Genomic DNA, 20,733 nt, shown 5'->3' on the forward strand with positions numbered 1-20,733 from the left:
TTGTAGATATGACCATGGATTACCTTGCACATGCTGTCATGCCATTGTGTGGACAGTTGTTCTGACATTGGTGTTTTTCATCTCGGGGGAATTTGATTGTTGCTCACTTTTTCGATTTGGTAGAACTTGCGCTTGTAGGTTTGACTTGGACCTGGCATTTTATTTTGTCTTGGGCATTTTTTATTTGTTCTTCATTCCAATTCAGCTACCTTCTTCTTTGACCTTCCAATCAGCCTTTTTCATACCTTTCTAGTCTGTATACTTTAAAAAAAAATCCATTTATTTTGACTTTCTCCCAGTTTGATGTGTATCTGTTGGCCTTTTTGTGATGTCGTTAACCTTCGTCTTTGAAATTGTTAGGGGGTGTTTTCTCTGCCATTTCTCTTTCAGGTGTTACATTTCCTAATTGCAGTCGTTTTGCAGTTTTATTATAAGGTGAGTTGGAGATGGTTTGCTTTGTGGCTGTTGTTGAGGAAAAGGGTGTTGCCTCAGCAGCGACTAATGTTATCTTTTAGAGACAATAGATACAACGAACTTAGACACAAGAGAAGGCCATTTGACACATCATGCCTGCACTTGATCAACACGGGAATTCAATTTCCTAATTTCATTGGGAGTGAGGTGAGAGGAAGAGGGAGAAGGAGGAAGATGTATTTAAACTTTTTAGGTCACCTGGAACGAGGTTCAAGGGAGCTTATGTATCCGTCTGTCCATCAGTTCGTAAACACTTGAATCTTCTTCTCCGAAACCGCTGATGGGATTGCGACCAAATTTGGCACAAATGATATTTGTTGTGTTGTGACTAAATGTTTGTTCACGGCATTAAAAAATATCGGGGTCTACGAGCGTTTACGGGGGGGTCAAAGTGGATCCAGGTTTGATCCCCCCAAAATAGGTATTTGATTTCTTCTCAGAAACAACACACACAATGTCGATGAAACTTGACCACAACCTTCACCACCCATGATGCACCAAAGTATGTTCACTGCATTAAAAAAAAAGAAAACTGCCCCTTTAGGGGTCCACAGGGTGGGTTGCCCCCCAAAATAGGTATTTGCTTTCTTCCCAGAAACTACACATGCAATTTCGATGAAACTTCACCACAACCGTAATCACCCATGATGTACCAATGATTGTTCAAGGCATTAGAAAAATGTGGTCTTAGGAGGTATATTGGGGTTGTGGGAGGGAGGGGGGTTGCCCCCCAAAATAAGTATTTTTTTTCTTTATTTGTTTAAAGCCTTATGATTATGTTAGTATGATTCTACATGCTGCCCTGTCTTCTAGCAACCATTGAAATTGGTTTAAAATACCTTTAGTCGGTGCAGTATACTGTTTATTCAACCAGGTGAGCGCCAGGGGTATTGCCCCATGTTTTTTATCCTCCATACATATTGAAAAATTATTGTAATTAACACCCTTTGACTTTACCTGCTGACATCCCTTTTTACAGGGGACAGCTTAAGGGTTAGGTGTTTGAGGGATTATTCAAGAGAAGATAAAACAAAAAGGACATCAGCAGGAGAAGGGAGGAAAAAGACAGACAAAAAGGAATGTAATATTTAAAACTTGTCATTTTTATGGGAGCACTTGTACCAGTAGTGAAAATATAAACTACAAACACGTATGATTACCTTTTGAAACAGTCAGTAATGCTGTTTAACAAAAAACTGAAAGAAATTTGAAGACATCCGCATATCAGTCGATGCTTATCATGTCGACGAATGCACCTGATGGAAGATCGACTGTAGTCGATATACCACACAAGGGTTAATAACATGACCCTTCATGCCGCTAACGTGCAGTTCTTCCAAGGAGTCTTTCATGGAGTTTTTCCAAAGCTGCTTCTCATTACAAAATTAATAACACTCATGATAATAGCATAATATTAATGATATTACAAAACAATACCCTCACTCCCCAAGAGATTTTGTGATTTGCGATATTGCCCCCTAACCCACCTTCTCCCCCCTCCCTCCCCATGCTCACCAAAGCAAATTTTATTATCGGGAATTTAGAATGGTGAGGCACAGTCTGATCTTTTCAATGACCTGATCAAACATAAGTGATAGTAATAATAATTGGCAATAATAATAAGGATAATAACATGACTCCCCCTGTCGCTACAATAGTGAGATCAGGTGTACTATTGTATTAGAAAAGTGAAATGTACAATGTCCAGTCAGTGCCACTTCTCTTCATCATGGAGGTCAAAACAACATATCTTGAACAGTTAAATAAACAATGCCTCAAAATTACAAATTACTATTTTTATTCTCTAAAAAGGCCGCACTGTAGTCATAAAATCAATTGTTGTTATTTAAAAATAATTAGATACAAAAATCGAGGTTCATGGAGGAGCAGACATTATTTAATTCGGAAAGTTCTGGATGGATTTTTTTAAAGTGCAAGATAAAATTAATTGCAGTAAACTGCTGCATTCTGGTAACAGAAATTTTTCCAGAAAACTTGGAAACACACGAATGCACACAAAACTTACTTCGATGGTACTGTCACACCAATTCATGTGATCGTCAATAAGCTTTGTGCTGAAACGCATCTTCTCTGGCGGAGCCAACCTGGCAGAACCACCAGCACCTGTGGGACGAGACCATGTTCTTGAAATCAGCACAGTGTTGTGGGCAGAAGAGAAAAAAATACACTCAAAACCCATTCACTCACTGAAAACAAATGTTGCCTTCAAAACTGAGACATTCGTCATTTTGCAAACTACTTGCCTGGATTAGCCATAGTGCTTTTAAATTCAAAATGTCTCGCACAATCTTTCTGGTCCCAATGCATTCACTTCACATCAAACTAAACAGCCAAAGTGCTTCTGACAGCGCCGATGTCTTTTGGCCATGCCTGCAGTGCTCCTTCATTCCATGCAATTTGTAATCGGCAAGTGGTATTTTAATGGAATTCTGTCATTACCTGAACCGAGTCCCGTCATGTCAGACATACTTAAAGAGGCAGATACTGCCACAATGTCTACTTGTCAACACAGTTTCTCGGATAAATATTCCTACATCTGAGCACGAGCATCATGTTGTTGTGACCCCAAGTAGAAATCCCATCTGCAATGTTAATTTGTCCATTGCCTTGTATTGTCTTTGTTCATTAAAAACAACATCGATGCCTTATATTGTCAAAGCTGTGCCACATACATGCATGCTTCTTTATTAACGTTAAGTCACTGAAGCCAACAACAATAACAGTGAATTTGCAGAACTATTATTATGATTAGATCCCGTTGGACTTAGTCCGAAACGGGTGCTTATTAGTTGTGGATTGGGTCTCATAGGTCCATCCGTCCGTATGTCTGCAACCACATCTCGGAAATGTATGGACCAATTTTGTTCATACTTGGCACAAAGACAATACTGATGGTACACATATGCACATCATTGTGTTACGATATCAAAGAAGGCCAATTGGTGGCCATTTCATTTGTAAAAAAACCCGATGTTGAAAGCGTTCTCAACCATTTCTCAGATATGCATTTACCAAAACTGTTCAAACTTGGCACACAGACAATGAATGATTTTTTTTACATATGCAAGTCATTTTCTTTTGAGATCACATCCAAGATGGCTGACTGGTGGCATATTGTGACTTAAACATGTCTCCAACCATTCCTTTAAAATGCATGGTCCCATTTTCTTCAAACTTGGTGCAAGCACAGTACATGATGGCACGCATGTGCACCTCACTTTTGTTTTGCTATCTGATCAAAGATGGCCGACGGATAGACTGGCACCCATTTTAGTTGTAAAAAAAAACAAAAACGATATTGACCACATTCTCAACCATTTTTGGACATGCATTTACCGATCTTATTCAAACTTGGAGAGCAGGTAATGAATGATGGGGTACGAATGCACGTCATTTTCTTTCGACATCAGATCCAAGATGGCCGACTGGCAGCCATTTTGTTATTGAAACGTGTCCCCAAATTTTCTCGGACATGCATGGACCGATTTTGTTCAAACTTCACACAAAGACAATACATGAGAGCATACATATGCAGAAGATTTTGTTTTGTAATCCAAACAAACATGGCTGACTGACAGCCTTTAACTCCGTACAGCAAAATTTCTAAAACTAGGACATTTCATGTCTTTTTCTTCTTCTTCTTCTTCGTAATATTATTATAATTACTAGCAGACTACTCACCCGATGGGTAAATCTTGTTACAAGCGTGCAACACATTATTCTGACACATCCTATTATTTGAGCAGTGTATAGACTGCATAGATAGATATAGAGTGTATAGATGCATACAGTGCATTCAGAGAGTATTCAGACCCCTTCACTTTTTTCACATTTTTTTATGTTGCTGCCTTATGCTGAAATCGTTCAAATTCATTTTTTTCCCTCATCAATCTACACTCAATACGCCATAATGACAAAGAGAAAACAGGATTTTAGAAAGTTTTGCAAATTTATTAAAAAGAAAAAACTGAAATATCACTTTGACATAAGTATTCATACCCTTTACTATGACACTTGAAATTTAGCTCAGGTGCCTCCCATTTCTCTTGATAATCTTTGAGATGTTTCTACACCTTGATTGGAGTCCACCTGTGGTAAATTCAATTGATTGGACATGATTTTGAAAGGCACACACCTGTCTATATAAGGTCTCACAGCTGACAATGCATTTCAGAGCAAAAACCAAGCCATGAGGTCGAAGGAACTGCCTGCAGAGCTCAGAGACAGGATTGTGTTGAGGCACAGATCTGGGGAAGCCTACAAAAAAATTTCTGCGGCATTGAAGGTTCCCAAGAGCACAGTGGCCTCCATAATTCTTAAATGAAAGAGGTTTGGAACAACCAGGACTCTTCCAAGAGCTGGCCGCCCGGCCAAACTGAGCAATTGGGGTTAGAAGGGCCTTGGTAAGAGAGGTGACCAAGAACCCGATGGTCACGCTGGCTGAGCTCCAGAGATCCTGTGTGGAGATGGGAGAAACTTCCAGAAGGACAACTATCACTGCAACACTCCACCGATCTGGGCTTTATGGCAGAGTGGCCAGACGGAAGCCTCTCCTCAGTGAAAGACAAATGAAAGCCCGGTTGGAGTTTCCAAAAAAGCACCTAAAGGACTCTCAGACTGTGAGAAACAAGATTCTGTGGTCTGATGAAGCCAAGAATGAACTGTTTGCCTTCTGGAAGTTTCTCCCATCTCCACACAGGATCTCTGGAGCTCAGCCAGCGTGACCATCGGGTTCTTGGTCACCTCTCTTACCAAGGCCCTTCTAACCCCAATTGCTCAGTTTGCCCGGGCGGCCAGCTCTTGGAAGAGTCCTGGTTGTTCCAAACTTCTTTCATTTAAGAATTATGGAGGCCACTGTGCTCTTGGGAACCTTCAATGCAGCAGAATTTTTTTTGTAGGCTTCCCCAGATCTGTGCTTCGACACAATCCTGTCTCTGAGCTCTGCAGGCAGTTCCTTCGACCTCATGGCTTGGTTTTTGCTCTGATATGCATTGTCAACTGTGAGACCTTATATAGACAGGTGTGGGCCTTTCCAACTCATGTCCAATCAATTGAATTTACCACAGGTGGACTCCAATCAAAGTGTAGAAACTTCTCAAAGATGATCAAGAGAAATGGGAGGGCACCTGAGCTAAATTTCAAGTGTCATCGCAAAGGGTATGAATACTTATGTCAAAGTGATATTTAAGTTTTTTCTTTTTCATAAATTTGCAATACTTCCTAAAATCCTGTTTTCTCTTTGTCATTATGGAGTATTGAGTGTAGATTGATAAGGAAAAAAATGAATTTAAACGATTTCAGCATAAGGCTGCAACATAACAAAATGTGAAAAAAGTGAAGGGGTCTGAATACTTTGTGAATGCACCGTATATACAGACTTGGCATTTAATATGGAATTTTTTTTTTTTCTTGACTTGGGTTTACTTTCTTAACTCAGTATATCAATCCAGTGAGTTTCTTTTACACTTTGGTGATGTATTTGTTAAAAGAACCATGTCACTGATTGTCTGTCGCAGCAAGAAGTCAACAACAGGATTATATCACAGGTGGCGTGGCAAAATGTACGGACAGGTGCATTTGATGATTGGCTTCACAGTCGGGTATACAAGGGTTGTTGCGTTCTGTATTAGTGGAAAACAACTGCTGCACGTCTCCAAAAGTTATTGCCGCTTCCTCTGGAGATGGTCCGTCAACTCGACAATGCTGTTTGTCATGGAGTCGTGGCTTTATGAAATTACGGCATGAAACAGCGTGCTATTGCTCAGCAGTATGGCATCACTCAAGGTCAGGTGTCAAAGATCCTGAAACGAAATGCTCAGAGGGGTGTCCCTACTCCAATACCGAGGCCAGGACGTCCCCGCAGAACCACAAGGAGGGATGATCGCCAGCTGCACTGGTTAGTCCGCAATGGCCGTACCAAGTCAGCTAATCGGCTTAGGGCTGAGTGTCAGCAACTGACAAATGTGCCTGTATCCAGAAGGCTGTTCAACCAACGACTGGTTCAAGCAGGCTATCGTGCCAGGCGTCCCCTGAGAAAGCCACGCCTGACCAGACAACACCGCCAGCGCCGATTGCAGTGGGCCAGAGAGCACTGTCAATGGCAGCCAGGACACTGGAATCACGTGATCTTCAGTGACGAGTCTAGATTTCTGGTATATCGTCAAGATGGCCGCGTCCGAATGCGCAGACAAGTGCATGAAGCCTACAACAAAGATTGTATAGTGCCAAGAGTCCAAGCTGGAGGTGGTGGGGTGACCGTTTGGGCTGCTTTTCATGCAGGGGGCAAAACTGACCTGGTTGTTCTGAATGGAATCCTGAACCAGTTCAAGTACAGGGCCATTCTGGAAGAAACATTGCTTCCATTTGCTCGTGCAGCCTTTCGAGGAAACTTTGTCTTCCAAGATGACAATGCACGGCCTCATCGTGCTCGCATGATCCAACACTTTCTTGCTGACCGTGGTCTAGAGCATATGGAGTGGCCTGCCATGTCCCCGAATATGAATCCGATAGAGAACTTGTGGGCAGAATTAACGCGTCAAATCGACCACTTGGACCAGCAGCCGACCTCTGTGCGTGAATTGCAGCAGGCTATTGTCACTGCATGGCAAGCGATTCCTGTCCAAACCTTGGCAAATCTCGTGAACAGCATGCCTCAATGTGTACATGCTCTCCTGAATGCTCGTGGGGGTTACACGAAGTACTGAACTGTAATTTTACTGTCCGTAATCCCAGTCGAAATTTAACTTTTGTTTTTGTTAAAAAAAAAATTGGTTAATGTGCAGAATAAAGAGATACTTCTGGAAAACATACAGAAGTTTAACACAGTACTGTCCATGAATTGAGTTCGATGACAGTTTACATCACTTTCAAGGATCAATTTATTTGTTTCGAAATGTCAAATGTGGTTTTTGTTTCTTTTAAAGGTCACATTAACAAAATCTAGAATAATTTCAACATAATTCCAATGAACTTTTGGTTCTAAGACATCTTGAAAAGTAAGTTCACCGCCACAAAAAAAAAATTCCATATTAAATGCCAAGTCTGTATATATATATATGTATGTATGTATGTATGTATGTATGTATGTATGTATGTATGTATGTATATATATATATCTATGTATATATTTATTTATATATATATATATATATATATATATATATATATATATATATATATATATATATATATATATATATACATATATATATATATATACATATATATATATATATATATATATATATATATATATATATATATATATATATATGTCACTATGCGACCTTCATATCATCAGTGGAGAACCGCCAGCAAGGTGTCCCATACAGCTGCTGCTGCACCTTGCTGGGAGCGATACGCACCGCCTGCCACGCGGTGACGTTATCTCTGGTATCCACTCATGGTGATGATATGAAGGTCGCATAGTGACTGATATAAAAACCGAAAGGGTCACAGAGTTACAAGTGTATGGAAAGCCTCACTGCGTTGCCCTGATGAAGCCCCAACAAGGGCGAAACCAGGTCGGTAACTGTGAGTTTTGCATGCACTTGTGACAGTATCTGTATTTATAATCCGTAATGACGCACTGCTAGATGGTTCCTCTGGAACTTTGCAGGCAAGGCGGACGTGCATGGCGATGACGTCATGTTGTCCGCTCATTAGGTTGGAGAACTAGATTACAGATACCATTATATATATATATATATATATACATATATATATTGTTACGGATTTATGTGAATTTATGTGAATTACTATTCAGGTCATCTATCTATAATTCCAGTAATCTCTGTTTGTACGTTTGTACGTTTGTCTGTGACCGCTGTTTCTCGACAACCACGGGTCCGATATACTTTTAACTTGCCAGGTATATTGCTGGGGACCCGAGGATGTGCCTTTTCAAGGTTTTAAATTAATCGGACAAGTACTTACCGAGCTATGTCCAAAAAACGCTTCAACCAATCAGAGAGCAGCGAGCTATCACGTGTGCCGAACGTGGCGATCAGACTCTACCTCGGACGGCACATTTGAGAGCGTATTCATTTATTTCACGTTGGAAAACTATGTTGCCGTTAAACTATGTTTTAAAACGAATTCAAACTGCGATTAAATTAAAACGATTCATCGTAACTGCGACGATTTGCGAACTTCCGGACAGTGAAGACTTCACTTCCGGCAGCCAATCACAGAACGCTTTGTTGCGTAGGCGTGGCCGATGTGAGAACGAGCGGAGCTGAGCGCGTTACGAGCTGACCGCCATTACGGTACGGTTCGTAATTCGATTTCTTCCGGAGAAAATAATAATTTCTCGATTTCATATGCGCATTATTTCTCCCAATTCAGTCAGAGCGAAGGGCGGAAGCGAAGAGCGTTGTTTTTTTTGTTTACGGGCGTACGGGCGGGGTAGAGCGTACGGGTAGCGTTTTTTTTTTTTTTTGGCAAGGAACGGGCACCCACGTACGGGCATGCCCTAGTTGCTTATTAATGTTTATTCTATTAAAGGTTGTTGTGGTTAAATGGTTAGAGGCGCTCTGGATAACAGGAGACCGGAAACGGGATGGTGAACCGGAAGAGAAGAAGAAGACAAGGTCCGGGAGAAGCGGCGATCTTCTTCTCATCGCCCAGCTCCGACGCGAGCGGTGTCGATATTGAGCAGCGTGGGGAACGCTGCGTTTGAAAGCCCGTCTGGCGAGAGGAGTTACCTGTGCGGGGTAATTACTGGTTACACGTCAAGTTGCCGTGGGTTCGTGCACGGAACCAAGCGTCCGGCACAGTTCGCCTCCACGTCTACAAGGACGCGTACGGGTCGCACCTTGGGCCTCGCGCGCTTTGCGAGCCGCGCTTTGCTTTGCAAGGAGGTGTGCGCTGCAGCAGCTGTTCCCGGTACGCGACGTGCACGTTTGGAGCACGTCAGCCAGGGGGTCGTTCAACCACCCGTGTGCGGAGAAGTCGACCTTCACCTTGGTCTGGAGGGGCCCAGAGACATTGTGAGGGACAGTGACCATTGAGGGGTCGTGAGTGGGGAAAGGGGGGAAATATATGAGATGGCCATCTTAGTAAAATTGGTGATTGATTGTTGATGGTTGTTGATTGATTGGGGAATATATTATTGAGTAATCCGGATCCTTGGTGTGAGGTTTCTTTTTGACTTGAATTATTGTGTCTTTCATCTTGATTGCGCTATGAAAGCGTATAAATCAGAGATCTTTCTGGCGGGGTCCTCCCACGGTCCGGGGGTCACCAAGACCAGGTAGTTACCGGGAGGACCACGTAACAATATATATATATATATATATATATATATATATATATATAATTAATCCATTGTGGTTGTGTAGCTCAGATAATTCCAATTGCACTGACCCAAAGGTGGACACCAGAGGCCTGAAGCCTATACATAATGTCACCTTCACATGGCCCATGATGCCTATCGGCCGGGTCCAACCTTTCGATATTTGACAATCCTTTTAACAGTATATTAGGTTGTTTTATGCTGAACAGAAAACTTTTAGACGGCATGGCAATTATGAATATAACACTTCTGAGAATGTCTTAGGCTTACCGCAGCATCAAAATGGCAGGTGTAAGATTTTTTTTTTTCAGGTTACAATTGTGGGTGGCATCAGGCCAGCTGTCCAACCAATGGGTATAAAGTGGACATAGAAACACTTGCTCCATTATATATAAATTAGTATAAAGCTGCACTCATTTGATGTAAAGGCAAAATCAAAACGTTACAAAACTAGCCATAATTAAAAGGAGCATGACTATAATATCATTTGAATTTGACAGAGACACTTCGTGGGCATTTGATTCGGAACAGGTATGATAAGAAGTATCCCCAAAAAATCTTTCACTATTACCAATCAATTTTACCAAGCTGTGAATTTCAAATTGAAGAATACCTTGCAAATGCAATTTTTGGCATTGCATCACATTTGGACGTATTTTAGCTCAACATGCAAATGCCCTTGCCATACAAAGCAGAAAATGATATAAATTTTTGTTTGTCATTTGTGTTATTTGGTTTCTTCTTCATTCTGCATCCAGCATGGTACCAAAGAAATCGTATCACTACTAGAAGGGATTGGGGTGAGGGAGAGAGGGAGGGTGGAGGTTGTAACCAGCTGAATAAATCAAGATTGCCCGTAGGGATATAATGGGGAGGTGTGAGTAACGGAGAAGAGCTCCAAACCATCAATCTTCTTTAGGACAACGACTCCAGACAGTAATGTGATATTCCACCAGGATAAATGGTCATAAATGGGTGAACATAGGGGAGGGAGCAGGGTGAGGGAATACAATATTTGCTTTCAATAATACCTAGAACAGTATAAATCTTACACAACGTGTCCATCCAAGACTGTTTTATTAACGACGGTGATGAAAATGGACCGGGCAGGATTCGGTCTATTTTTTTCTTTTTTTTAAGTGGGCAATTTTGTCTTGGATAGTGATTCGTAACATTATTGGTAAGGAAGTGGCTAATGTGTTTCTTTTTATCACCAGCACATTTGACATTGATATGGTGAATTTGACACTGACACTGATACAGAAATTAATCTTTAATTTCATTACTTGAACACACAATTTGTGAATTTTATAATCTTTTATTTTTACAACTTGTAAATAAGAGTTGTTTTCATCTAGTTTACGAAAGAATGGTTTATTATATTTTTTCCCAAACGCCTATGGTCAAGCTTGTGCTGTATCCACACTGCACTTAATCTATCAATTTACTGATCTTCCATGTACCAACTCCATTCACATCATCAATTCCATCCAACTTAGCATACATACCCCTTCATAGTAAATCTACATTTATATGCCATTAATCTCCAAGTTGGGAATATATAAAGGACACGGCACACCGATTCGGGAAGATGCTATTCAATATGCAAATGAATTATGGCATATTGCTTTGCAATTTTTTTTTCAGCTGTAAATTATCTGGCACCTCGTTATTGGACTAAATGGAGAATGCAAAAATATCACAACCACAAAAACTCTGACTATGAATGAAAAGTACAATAACTATGAGGAACACAATAATCATTTATTTTTAATTACATAGTGCATTCAGAAAGTATTCACACCCTTTGACTTTTTCACATTTTGTTGCATTACAGTCTGAATTTAAAATGGATTAAATTGAGATTGTTTTTGTCACTGATCTACACATAATAACCCCATAATGTCAAAGTGGAGATTTTTACAAAATAATTAAAAATGAAAGACAGAAATATCTAATAATTACTCCCGCCAGGGAGTAATGCATTCTATCATGTCCGGACGTGTGTGTGTTTGTGAACAAGATATCTGGAAAAGTTCTGAACGGATTTGTATGAAAGTTGGTGGGATGATTGCCCTTGGGTTAAGGAAGAATTGATTAGTTTTTGGTGAAGCTCAGGATATTATTCCGGATCCAGGAAAAAATTTTTACCATTGGAAGATAGGGCTCAGCAGCGGCCACCCACGGCGGAAGTATGCGCTCTACTGAGTGGCGTTCTAGTTTACATAAGTATTCAACCGAGTCAACACTTCGAAGAAGCATCTTTGGCAGCGATTACAGCTTTGAGTCTTCTTGGGTATGTCTGTGTCAGCTTTGCTCATCTGGATTTGGGAAGAGTCTCCCATTCTAGCTTGCAGATTTGCTCAAGCACTGTCAAGTTGACTGGGAGGCATCCATGAACAGCAATCTTCAAATATTTCCACAGACTCTCAATGGGATTCAAGTCTGCGTTTTAGCTGTACCACTCGAGGACTTTCACATTCTTGTTCTGAAGCCATTCCAGTGTTAATTTGGCTGTGTGCTTGGGGTCACTACTCACTATCCTGTTGGAATGTAAATCTTCGCCACACTCAGAAGCAGGTTCTCTTCATGGATTTGCCTGTATTTGGCTCCATTCATTGTGACCTTTATCATAACAAGTCTCCCAGTCCCTGCCATGAAAAAGCATCCCCATAGCATGATGCTACCACCACCATGCTTCACGGCAGGGATGGTGTTAGATGAGCGATGAACTGTGCTCAGTTTCCGCCAGACGTAGCGCTTTGATTTCAGGCCAAAGAGTTCAATTTTTGTCTCATTGAACCACAGAATATTGTGCCTCACGCTCTCAGTCTTTCACTTGTCTTTTTGCAATCTCCAGGCATGCTGTCATGTGCATTTTTCTCAGGATTGGCTTGCGTCAGACTCCACCCTATGCCGCTCCATCTCTCATCCCTCAGATTGGCAGGCAGCATCCTCTTCACTCTCTGCAGATCTGATTAAAATTACAAGCTGGTTAAACACGTGGAACATGTCTTTCAATCCTGACAAGTCTCACACTCTCACCTTGTCTCTATGAAAATACCATCTGGAAAACCCTCCCATCTACTTTCTGAACAATTCTCTTGAAGAAGTTTTGTCACTCAAGCTTTTGGGTCTCACTATCTTCCATGATCTTTCGTGGGAAAGCCACATTTCCAAGCTGGCCTTCAAAGCCAGTCACCGACTTTGCATCCTCCGTCGTGAGAAGTCCTTCATTGGCACGACTGAGCTACTCACCACTTACAAAGCTTTGATTTGCAGCTTGATAGAGTACTGCTCTCCCTCTGGGCTGGTGTTCCTGCCTCACACACCTATCTCGGCTTTCTGCTGCAGAAACCAAGGCTCTTAGGAAGATTGGCATTTCCCGCGATGAAGCTGATTCAGAGGGACTTTCATTCTCTCACCGCAGGCAGGTTGGCGATCTTCTACAGACTCCTTTCTGGCCGTGCACTCCCTGCTCTGTATGTGCTCTGTCCACCAAATATTCCTGCAGGGCGCACAAAATCTGCCAGCAACCCTCTTCTGGTGAAATGGCCAAAATCAAGAGATTCACTGCTTGCTTTCACTCTTTCATTCCTCTTTTTTCCTGCCATTGGAGCAAACTCCAACACTCTCTTCAATCCCACTCCTTCCTCGAGATCAGGGGTTCCCCAACTTTTTTGTGTTATGGCTCCCTTGGCTCCCAAAGCACATCCCCAGCTCCCCCCCTCCCTTTCGCAAGAGTCCAGCAGCGGGGACACGTGCAAGCAGGCTAGGGAGGTCTGGGAGCATGCCCCCCAGAAAAATTTGGATTTCTAGATGCTCTGTGGTGCATTCCGAGAGGTGTTTTTTCCTTTAATTGTCTATTTTGTTTGTATGAGAATTGGTAAATTATTACACAGAAAATGAGGAATTCCAAGTAGCCAACATGAACATTTAGTTCCATAGTTTTTTTTCTGTTCCTTACTGGATCCCAACTACATCGTTTTTGGAAGAAGCAAACAAAGCAACGTCGCTCGAATGATGCATGTTTGATGAGATTTTAATATTATCAGTAGCAACACTATGGACAGCATAAAATAGAACTGTCACACAAGAAAACAGTATGAAAAGGTTCCAAGTCAAGAATATGTGAAAACTAAAAACCTCTGTTGTGCTTGTATTTAACGCAGTGTGTTATAATCTCACAAAAAGAAACTCAATTCGACAACAACTCAGGTAATCAAAACTAGGGACGCGGTGTATGCACCGTAAAAGTGAATTAAAAACTCAGTGGGATGGCTGAAATTGCATTTTAGCTACCAATTGGGGTATCCGTGGTTGAGTCACAGTCAGGGCACAGCGGAGGTCATCTTCCACGTGGAGCCGATTACGCTGTTTCGATTTGATATTCAACAGCATGGAAAACCTCGCTTCGCAGAGATAGGTAGACGAGAATGGCAGAAGAACCCGGATAGCTATCTGGCTGATATTAGGGTAGCGACCCATTCCCACCCAAAACTCCGTCAAGCTCTTCTCTTTGAAAGTGTCTTTGGCAAATGAATCGTTTCAGAGATCCAGGAATTCATCTTGCATTGTTACCCCATGGTTCAAATTACCCCATGGCCCCCTGAGAAATACACCATTGCCCCCAGGTTGGGAACCACGGCTCTAGATCTTCAAAACAGCTGTTCTCCACCATCTCGTATGTTCACCACCATCCCCCATCCAAAACCTTGATCTTTCCTACCCCCGTTAATCCACCGCAAATCCACCTCTTCAAATTCCCTGGTTTCTTTCCTGAAAGTTCCTGTAGTGTCCATCTTGTTTATCCCATGTACCCCGCCCCAGCCTTCTCTCTTCCACGGATCTTCTGATGTCCCTGTTCCTTACTCTTGTTTGCTTCCCTCTCTCTCTCTCCTTCTTGTGTTCCACTCCCTCTATTATATGTTATTTGTGTTAGCTGTCATACGAGCCTAGACTAAGTATGCAAAAAAAATCAGTGGTAATCTTTTAAATCTGCACTCTGCATTATGCATGACCACGCCCACAGTATTTCAGAAAATCCAGAATGGAGAGTAAACAACACCTGCACTCTACATTGGGCATGACCACACCCGTTGGATTTCCAGTAAAAGCAACTGGCAAAGCCTCCGCAGATTTCCCGTAAGCTGCGTGATGTACAGCGCAAGCCTCTATATAAACGCGCTGTTTGTCAGAGGCAACAAGACAATGAGAGACACGTGGTTGAGGTAACGAGAGAGATACGGGGAGGAGACAGAGAGCAACCACAAGTATGATAAGCTCATGAAGATCCTTGAGGAGGTAACCTCAGTGCAGGAGGAAAGACGGGACGGAGCCAGGGAGAGCGGAGCTGAGCTGTGAGGCGAGGCTGGCACAACGGAGCTCTGAACAAGACGTAAATCCTGTCACCGTGTAGAGTGCATTGCAGAGAATGGGGGCCAAGCCGATTAACAGCTCCGTAATAAATACCCCCACAACCCCAAAGTAACTTCTTCCATCCACACCGTCCCCGAAGCGGCTGGAATATGGGAACACGATAGCTCTCGTTTGGCGAGGCCAGACGATGTGCAAACCTCAATCTGCTTCTATCTTCTTTCCGAGGATGTCTGGTGGGTAACCTGTATTGTGGTATGGTAGTTAAGGCATAGGATTAAGTCTGAATCTCATCCCATTTTCTTTTCTGCCTGCAAGTAACGCTGCACTCTCTTCATTGCTGCGATTCCTTGTACATTTTGGATCTGCATTTCACCATTGTTCCCTTTGCGTGCACCTACTTCCCCCCCCCCCCCCCCCGCCCCCCCCTGAACATTAAAGTCCTTGAGTTCACTCACCCCTTAGTTTTGCATAACTTCACCCCTTAGTCCTGTGGACAGGTGAGACCAAATTAGAGCTTTTTGATAAAGCACATCCATATAATATTCTCCGTAGGTGATTCTGTCTGTCTGTGATATATATGTCTGTCCGGAGGAGTGGCTACACCCGGTCTGGGGGCGTCTTCAAAAACAAATCACCACCATTTTGTTTACTCGCATAGCTTTGAGGCCTCTTTTGTTAGGCCCGCAGTGTCTTGCTCTCTCTCTCTCTCAGAGTTTTATTTCAACTATAATTGGATATCTCATTTCATTTTTCACAGTCGCTAACATGGTTTTACTCGGTTGCAAAAAACGGGAATAAAATTCAATGAAAGTTACCATTTATAGAACAAAATGCATTTTCAAAGGCCTGTAACATAAAGCTCATCGAGACTCCCTCCTTCATGGCTTTATCTCGACTGTAATTCACCATCTGATTTCATTTTTATCAATGGTTTTAGACTCGATTTCAGCAATAATTGAGAAAATTCACGCACACATGCTGAGACATTTTATAAATTTGTGGCACGATATGTCATACACCACAATAACACAGGCGGGAAAATGCCGAGATATATTTAAAATTCGCGGCGGACTATTCCATCGTCACAACGAAATGTTTAATTTAGACGTAGGCACAATAAAAAAGTCAACAATGTGGGGAGAGGGGCGGAGCTTCGTTTACGTATCGCCACAGACGGGAAATTGCCGATAGATATTTATTCGTTCTTATTTTATAAATTATCATCATCATTCATCATTATTATACGGAAGTAAAGGTAATCCTGTTTAAACTTCCATTCATTCCGTCGATGTATTTTTTTTTGTTTGACATGAATTTTCAAGGCTGAATAGTGTTCACATCCAGAATTAATAAAGAAACTCTATTTCACGTGTGCATGGACATGTAATTCACATATGTAAAACAAATAAATAAACACAGACTGGAAATTGTCGAGATATTTTTTCGTTCTTATTTTATAAGCGATGTGCACGTACACTTTAAAGAAGTTTATTTGAAATCGTTAATTTTAAAATGTCATTTTGTATGCTGTAACGAAAAGAGTAACTTTGGTTATTGCGGGACAGAAATGTGTAATGTAATGTTCTTATACACCACCCATAAGACTTTTTCCCCAGGGACTTTTCCATTTGAGCTGTATTCTTTATAGAGTCAGAATGTTTCATTCTTTAGACATAGTCACAATAAAAAGTTGCAATTAGGTACTCTGCACTTGGGGAGAGGGGCGGAGCATCGTTTACGTGTCGCCACTCGTGTTTGTAAATGCCATCTCCAAAATGAATAAAATAATGAGGGAACAGAACGAGACTGCCAATGAACGTTAACCCAGACTTGCACGGGATGCTGAGCAACAAAGAGATTGGAAGGTAATGTGTGCTAAGCAAACATATACAAGAGCAACTGCAATGAATCCGGATGGATATCGGATAATATTGTTGAAGATCATCATTATGGGACGAGTCTGATGACGTCACCATGCGTGTACTGTTCTGCGAAACATTTCACAAATGAATGAACAGGACAAGGGGGCCTATTTACTCTGTGTTGCTCTAAGAGAAAAGTTCAATTACCTCTAATATTTGCCGTACCTGCTCAATTGGAACAACTGCCGGGGTGAGGGGGGTGGGGGGAGGAGAGGAGACTGAGGGAGGGGGAGTGGAGACTGGGGGAGGGGGGAGAGGAGACAAAACTGTGGGTGGGGAGAGGAGACTGAGGGAGGGGGAGAGGAGTGAGGAGGAGTTGGAAAGGAATGAGAGGGGAGGAGTAAAACGACCCCAACTCTCCCCCGTGTGTGACCCACTCCCCTGTGTGTGTGTGTGACTCACTCCCCCGTGTGTGTGTGTGTGTGTGTGTGACCCACTCCCCCATGTATGTGTGTGTGTGTGTGACCCACTCCCCCGTGTATGTGTGTGTGTGTGACCAACTCCCCCGTGTATGTGTGTGTGTGACCCACTCCCCCGTGTATGTGTGTGTGACCCACTCCCCCGTGTGTGTGTGACCCACTCCCCCGTGTGTGTGTGACCCACTCCCCGTGTGTGTGTGACCCACTCCCCGTGTGTGTGTGTGACCCACTCCCCCGTGTGTGTGTGACCCACTCCCCCGTGTGTGTGTGTGTGACCCACTCCCCCGTGTGTGTGTGTGTGACCCACTCCCCCGTGTGTGTGTGTGTGACCCACTCCCCCGTGTGTATGTGACCCACTCCCCCGTGTGTATGAGACCCACTACCCCGTGTGTGTGACCCACTACCCCGTGTGTGTGACCCACTACCCCGTGTGTGTGACCCACTCCCCCGTGTGTGTGACCCACTCCCCCGTGTGTGTGACCCACTCCCCCATGTGTGTGACCCACTCCCCCGTGTGTGTGTGTGACCCACTCCCCCGTGTGTGTGTGTGACCCACTCCCCCGTGTGTGTGACCCACTCCCCCGTGTGTGTGTGTGACCCACTCCCCCGTGTGTGTGTGTGACCCACTCCCCCGTGTGTGTGTGTGACCCACTCCCCCGTGTGTGTGTGTGACCCACTCCCCCGTGTGTGTGTGTGACCCACTCCCCCGTGTGTGTGTGTGACCCACTCCCCCGTGTGTGTGTGTGACTCACTCCCCCGTGTGTGTGTGTGACCCACTCCCCCGTGTGTGTGTGTGACCCACTCCCCTGTGTGTGTGTGTGACCCACTCCCCCATGTGTGTGTGTGACCCACTACCCCGTGTGTGTGTGACCCACTACCCCGTGTGTGTGAACCACTACCCCGTGTGTGTGACCCACTACCCCGTGTGTGTGACCCACTACCGTGTGTGTGTGTGTGTGTGTGTGTGTGTGTGTGTGTGAGAGATCCACTCCAGATGGGGGTGGAGAGGGAGAGGATTTGAGCTCTTGAAGTCACATTTTACATGATATGTAGTTCCACATTTCAAACTGTATTTCCCATGTGCACGCACATGCATTCATGTTATCAAAAGTAAATATATTGTGTAGATTACATCATTTGTGGATCTGATAAATTGCCATTAACCATTTTGTAAAACTGAATGTGCAGGATAAAAATGAAGATGTTCAAATGTCACACACGTCCATGCACGTGGGATTCCCACGGGTGACCCCACTAGTCATCTCTATGTTTACAGAAAACAAAATAAAGCCTTCAAAGAAAGGAACACCTTCCCTACAGTCAAACATGGAGGAGATTCAGTGATGTTTTGGGGATGCTTTTCTGCCTCTGACACTGGGTGCCTTGAATGTGTGCATGGCATCATGAAATCGGGAGATTACCAAGGAATTTTGGAGCGCAATGTTCAACCAAGTGTCAGAAAGCTGGGTCTCCGTCGAAGGTCATGGGTCTTGCAGCAGGACAATAACCCCAACACACACTTCAAAAAGTACCCAGGAATGGTTCAAGCCAAAACGCTGGACTGTTCTAAAGTGGCCAGCAATTAGTCCAGATCTAAATCCCATTGAACACCTGTGGGGAGATCTGAAAACAGCCGTTGGGAGAAGACACCCTTCAAATCTGGGAGAACTGGAGCAGTTTGCACAAGAAGAGTGGGCCAAACTGCTAATAGAGAGGTGTAGGAAGCTCATTCATGGCTATACGAAGCGCTCGACTGCAGTTATTTTGTCCAAAGGCTATGCTACCAAATATTAAGTCGGGGGTGTCAATAATTTCGACAATTCCATTTCTTTTTATTTTCTGATTTAAAAGGATATTAAGTTCTGAATCAAAAACAAAGGTTCTGTAATATTAAGAGTGAAATAAAGAATTGTGGAGACCAAATACTTTTGTCAATTTCAACTTATTTTTAGAAAAAATTATGAGTTATTTGAAAAAAGTGCAAGGGCACCCATATTTTTGGCCACGACTGTATAACACCATATTAATAAGTAAAACAATACAATGTAAAAGTCATTAAGGAGAATTAAAAACCATAAAGAGTGTAGAAAAGTATTGTTATTATTAAGGCATATATAAAGCAAGAACAGCACAATAATATGCACATAAACAAGTACAAAGGCACTTAAATAAATCAAAATAGAAATCAATCAGACAGTCATGCAGAGGGGCATGATGTTCTCAAACCGAACATTCTCAAACCGAGAGTTTTGTATTCATAATCTACATCAATGATTTGGATAGTGGGGTTAAGAGTCAGCTTTCTAAATTTGTCCCACAACAACCAATGAAAAGAGATGTCAATATCCCAATGGAGGGATATGGGAATGTTGTCACAAAGCTGGAGGTACATAGCAGCGAGTGGTGTGATCGCTTTCAGGAAAGTTGAGGTACCTTTATAGATTAGCAGATGCAGTTTAACATAAATAAATGGTAAGGTGCTGGTAATGGTTAAGAATAACGAAAATGGAGATTACATGACACGAGGGGCAATCTTGTAGGAAGTTTGTCACAAAGAAGAAAGATCGGGGTTGATAATAGTTCTGTATCCATCTTGTATGTTCTCTACGTGACAGATGACAATAAAAAAAAAACACCTTTAGAGGCCATTTTTCCCCGCAAAGCGGGGGTTGGCCTTTTTCGGGCACCGTAGTTGTTGTTGTTTTTGTTGGTCCCCTTTTTGAAGCAAGGTTTTACGGCCGGATGCCCTTCCTGCTGCCAACCCTGTTTGTCGCCTTTTTACGACACACAGGGAATTACCAGTGAACTGGTACTCAATTAGCCGACCTCGGAAGGATGACAGGCTGAGTCAACCCCCCTGGCGTTAATTCAGCGATCGAATGATGACAATCCAGTAGCGATATTGTGAATGAACTAGCTGAAAGTACAGGTGTTAATGTTTCTTCACCAACAGCAAGAGCCACATTAGCACAAAGTGTTCTCAGGGGATGTCGAAATGTCAATAAACCTCTGTTGACTTTGCCTCGCCTAATTTGGCAAAATGTATTTTTCCACAAGTAAACTGCTGCCAAAAAAAGTAAAAATAAAAATATTCAGGTAACCCTGAAGCACATCTACAAAAACAAAAACACATTTTTTTGAAAACTTCCCAACAGCGCTTTCTGAAAATATTTAGCCAGTTTTTAATTGGGACCAGACTTTTATGGCAGGCAATACATTTCCA

At 42.7% G+C, this 20,733-nt stretch overlaps 1 protein-coding gene across 2 annotated transcripts in view; it reads right to left on the bottom strand.

The window, feature by feature from the left end:
• Positions 1–20,733, bottom strand: part of SMG9 (SMG9 nonsense mediated mRNA decay factor) — a 105,648-nt gene that overhangs the window by 49,092 nt on the left and 35,823 nt on the right. For both annotated transcript variants that reach the window (XM_068110009.2, XM_068110010.2), the window contains exon 6: positions 2,501–2,598. In XM_068110009.2, coding sequence (XP_067966110.1) covers positions 2,501–2,598 — 98 coding nt within the window. The remainder of the gene's footprint in view (positions 1–2,500; positions 2,599–20,733) is intronic.

This window comes from Myxine glutinosa, chromosome 3 (genome assembly GCF_964187855.1).
Source record: "Myxine glutinosa chromosome 3, kmMyxGlut1.1, whole genome shotgun sequence".
NCBI classification, from domain to species: Eukaryota; Metazoa; Chordata; class Myxini; order Myxiniformes; family Myxinidae; genus Myxine; species Myxine glutinosa.